The following is a 5,000-nucleotide window of genomic DNA, read 5'->3' on the forward strand; positions in this document are numbered from 1 at the left end:
AGAATTAAACTATGATAGCATGCAATTAATTTATATGTTTCTCCAGGCTTTATTATTGTTCTTCGTTGCTTGTCAAATTTTATGCCAGCGGCCGGCTAGCTTCAACGCAGCCTCTGCTTTATAGATAAGAGCATTACTGGTTGAAATAGCCACCCATATTTTTCTCTTCCATTGTCATTTCAGTCCTCCATTCACACAGAACAACCGTGACAACAATTACCTGAACCTCAACTATGAATACAAAGGTAAGGCAGAATAAATGGCTTCAACCGACGGCCTCTTATTACCATCTCTTGGGAGTTAAATATAACATTTCTTGTGTCCAGTAACTATGCATAATTTGCAGTTAAAGGAGCATTCAGTGATTTGGGTGATTTGGAAAACCACCCAGTCCGCCCCGGTAACAAAATGTGCACATGCACGCTCTACAGTGGGGGGAAGTGCAACAGGCCAACAGCACGTGCACCAAGGCCCGCCCCCACTCGATCATGATTGGAGGAAGGCCCCTCTCATCCTGATTGGATGAAGGTTTTGCCACCCGCCACCAAAACTGAAACTAGGGTTTTTTGACCCCAGGGGCTCACTGGGGACAGGGAGGAACTCCTTATATGGTCAGCACACTCTATAGTAGGGAGGATTATCCAGAAAAAAAGAAAAAATAAGTGATATTTGAATTAAGTCAAATCACTGAATATACCTTTAACCGAGTGCGCATGAAGAAAAGTCGGTCACAATTAATTATAAACAAGAGGCTGGATGTGCTGATCTTCAGAGGTGGGAAATAACGAAGTACATTTTACTCAAGTACTGCATGAAGTACAATTTATTTATTTTTTTAAATAATTTTTATCCCATGATTTTGCAACCCAGTTTTTTCACCCAGTGCCAATTATCTAATGTAATCCTGGGCGCTACAAGTCCTCTGCCAACCTGGGGGGGCAGCGGACTGACCTCATGCCTCCTTCTATGCATGAGGAGTCCTGTCCAAGCTGCTTCTTTTCACCTGACAGGGGGGAATTTCCCTGGCCTGACGTAGCGCGTGGAAGGATCACGTTATCCCGACCAAAGTACAATTTCGAGATATTGTTTACTTTACTGGGGTACCAATTTCCGTACTTTTACTTCTACTCCACTACATCTCAGAGACAAATATACTTTTACTTCTACTCCACTACATCTCAGAGACAAATATACTTTTACTTCTACTCCACTACATCTCAGAGACAAATATACTTTTACTTCTACTCCACTACATCTCAGAGACAAATATACTTTTACTTCTACTCCACTACATCTCAGAGACAAATATACTTTTACTTCTACTCCACTACATCTCAGAGACAAATATACTTTTACTTCTACTCCACTACATCTCGGAGACAAATATACTTATACTTCTACTCCACTACATCTCAGAGACAAATATACTTTTACTTCTACTCCACTACATCTCGGAGACAAATATACTTTTACTTCTACTCCACTACATCTCAGAGACAAATATACTTTTACTTCTACTCCACTACATCTCAGGGACAAATATACTTTTACTACACTATGTAGATTCTGATTATTATTACAAAACCCTTCAGACCAATATAAGTCCAGGAGCCGAAGGCTGTTTTTTGGCTGAACGTGGTTTCGCCAGATAAGGTTTTTTTCTCAACTGATTCTTGTAGCTTGGGGTCACCTCTTAAGAATTCAAGAGGTTGCCCAGTGATATCCCTTGAGCATTCTTTTTGTTATTAACCCCTTAATGCCCGAAACACTAAAAACCCACCCATGGTATGGTATTTCATGCAAAATACTTGCTTTCTACAGTGTTCATGGATGTTGAATGATATGCACAATGCACAAGATATTGTTTGAGATTTTGTATGCACAAACTGTAGCATATTTCTTTTCAGGTGGTTGCATATTCACCTTTGCAGGCCATCTATCTTGAGAATCTTGCACCAAACATCCACAGACAATTTCCCACAAAAATAGGGTTGTGAGATTTCATGCAAAGATCAAACCATCAAATTCTTTTTTTTTTTAATTTTCATACATACATGAATTTACCTACATGTGGCAATTAGCCCTTCGCTAAATCCCACCCCAAAAGGCGATTGTCCAATCAATGCCAATCCAAATAGTTTAGCAACTGTTGCTATGCAGGTCAAGCTTTCGACACCTCATAGCTGTCAGTGTTATTTTGCATGGCTGTGTTGTTGAACATTTACACAGCTTAACGTCGGGGAAAGTTACACGACTGACCTACCCAGGTGATGGCAATAATACTAATGACCGTAGTCTTACCGTGGAACACTCGCTGTTGCAATTGAGCGCCGGGTGGAGAGAGCCTCTGCAAGGCCTCCAACCACCCCTCGACAGAAGCCACCTGCTACCAAACCACCCCTCGACAGAAGCCACCTGCTACCATGCACCAACCATGAGCCTCACCATGTAAGACAGCCAAGCGACCACTGAGCCACACCAGGATGTCCAGCCTTACGACCTGAACGCCCCCAAAGCTCTAATCGTTGCAGTGCCAACACGGACCGAGTCCTACAAGAATCAGAGACTGAACAACACAAACCTAGCGTCGCACACGGGTGTCCAAGCAGGCAAGAAGCAAGGAGAGCAGCACTTTAGCCCCAATGAGTGGCCAAGTCGCCACGCTCCACCTTGTCCTTTGTGTTGACTCGTCTCAAGGCGAGCCTATTAATCTACAGCAGCAGACCATCGTCAGGAAGACATCACACCTGGTGTCCAAATAGAGACGATAGTGGCCAAGATTTGCTGGAAGCGAGAAGTGTCGTCGGCGGATCCGACTACGAACCGACCTGCCGGCGCCATCTACCGCAGAGGCCCGATGGCAATCCGGAGCACACACACCGAGAACGCCATGTGCTCCACAAAGAACGATTTTTCAAAAATAGCAGACCTACAAGAGCTTGTAGATCTGCGATTTTTCAATAGCTAAATTATAACATAATGTATGTACCGGTAACCACCAAAAGGGGTTCCCGCTCAAAATGGGTTAAGGGGATAATAATTAAAAATGCTCAAGGGATATCACTGGGCACCCTCTTGAATTCTTAAGATGTGACCCCAAGCTACAAGAATCAGTTGAGAAAAAAACCTTTATCTGACGAAACCACGTTCACCCCCACGGCTCCCGGATTAATATACATTTTGGCCATTTGAAAATGGCTGATCTACAAGCTCACAATGTCTAATGGCTGATCTACAAGCTCACAATATCTAATGTCTGATCTACAAGCTCACAATGGAACTTTTTTTATACATTTTGTACACTTAGAAACTTGAAACAGGACATTCTGCATGAGTAGTAGTACTTTCTACTCTTGGTACTTTAAGTAAAGTACATATTGATAGTACCAATACTTTTGTACTTTTACGTAAGTACATTTTTAATTCCGGACATTTACAAAGTATTTCTATATTGCGGTATTGATACTTTTACTCAAGTAAAAAAAAAGAAAACTACTGGTAGTACTTTTTCCACCACTGCTGAACTCCAAAAAGGGGGAAAACGAGGCACAAAAGATTCCAATTTCTGTTGACAAGACAGTCCTGGGTCTGGGTGGTGTTCTTCCAGAGTTTAAACTGCGGGGGGGGGGGGGGGGGGGGGGCAAAATGTAGTCCCATTAGTGTGTGTTTATTTAATGTTGAGGACAGTCCGCAACAACAATGTTACAGGATGTTACAGAATAGAAAAATTATGCCCTTTTCGAGATAGTCTGATTTCTACGCAGAAGAAGAACATTTTTAAGACAACATGACAGGGTCTGATAACGTCATGGATTCCCTGTCGTGACTTCCCTTCTTGCTTAATTTTCTTTCTTTTTTTTGGGGGGGGGGGGATTCCCAATCACAATCACATCCCCTCTCTCCTGAGACCCTCTCTAACCCCCCCCCCAATCCCGCACACTGTAAGGGTCCATTTTTAAATGAACACGCCACACAGCCCCTGTGTGTGCGTCATCCTCTCTTGGAGAACACGTATTAAATGGGGCCCGTCTCGTCCCAGCGGACAGAACCACTCCAGTCAGGGAGCACAGAGAGACCACAGCTTCTCGCCCAATCCGTCCTCATAGTTTAGTCTTTTCTCCGCTAATGCAGCCATTCCCAAGTATTCCCAAGTGTGTGTGGCCTGTAATTATATTCAGTTATTATAGTCATGATATTGCAAGTGGGCCCCCAAATAATTGGCAAAACACTGATGTTATTGATGATATCGCATAAATATAAACTGTTGCTATGCAGGTCAAGCTTTGGCCACCTCATAGCTGTCAGTGTTATTTTGCATGGCTGTGTTGTTGAACATACACGGCTTAACGTCAGGAAAGTTACACGTCTGACCGGCAATATAATAATACTATTATGAAAACTCCTGTCGTTATAAGTAGATTTCTCCCTCTGTCATTTCCTCGTATTTCTAGTTTATTTAAATAATGTCATGCAAATGTGTCCACTGCATAGCCTACTCTGCAGGCCTGGTAGACTGGATTTAGAAGACATTTTGATGCTCTTGCTACTGAAATGATCGATTATTTATATGGAGAAATCCCGTCATTTAATATGCATCTCTATGGGGAGAAGGACAGCTTGCCCTGTATCCTTGCTGCTAACGTGCCGTGGGGGGGGAGGGGGGCGTGGCGTGGCATGCCAATCATGCCAGTGCGATCCCAAATCACGCCGTGCCAAGGACCCCCGAATTGATGATGTATTTGGCCGCACACCCGCATCTGAAAGTGTTTTGTGCCAGGGGGAGTGGGACCCCAGGGAGTGGGACCCCAGGGAGTGGGACCCCCCCAGAAGAGAAAGATTTGTGTTACAAATACAATTATTCAACATTTTGAACACTCTCAATAGCAGATGTAACTGTACAAGCTCGCAGCCACGTCACTTCGCTTGTACATCTGCCGTTTTTGAATACGTTAAGATGATTGCGATGCTATGTTAACCACTGTTGCTGGGGAGGAGGACCC

The 5,000-nt window shown here is 43.5% G+C and overlaps 1 protein-coding gene across 1 annotated transcript in view; it reads left to right on the forward strand.

Annotated features, from left to right (window-relative positions):
* Positions 1 to 183: 183 nt before the first annotated feature.
* LOC306918092 (mitogen-activated protein kinase kinase kinase 3-like) overlaps positions 184 to 5,000 on the forward strand; it is a gene marked incomplete at both ends in the record, with an annotated part of 18,376 nt that continues 13,559 nt past the window's right edge. Inside the window, one exon of the mRNA XM_079530982.1 lies at positions 184 to 245. Within this exon, the coding sequence (XP_079387108.1) occupies positions 184 to 245 (62 nt within the window). The remainder of the gene's footprint in view (positions 246 to 5,000) is intronic.

The sequence above is a fragment of the Electrona antarctica genome, assembly GCF_951216825.1.
Source record: "Electrona antarctica genome assembly, contig: scaffold_1174, whole genome shotgun sequence".
In the NCBI taxonomy this organism is placed as follows: domain Eukaryota; kingdom Metazoa; phylum Chordata; class Actinopteri; order Myctophiformes; family Myctophidae; genus Electrona; species Electrona antarctica.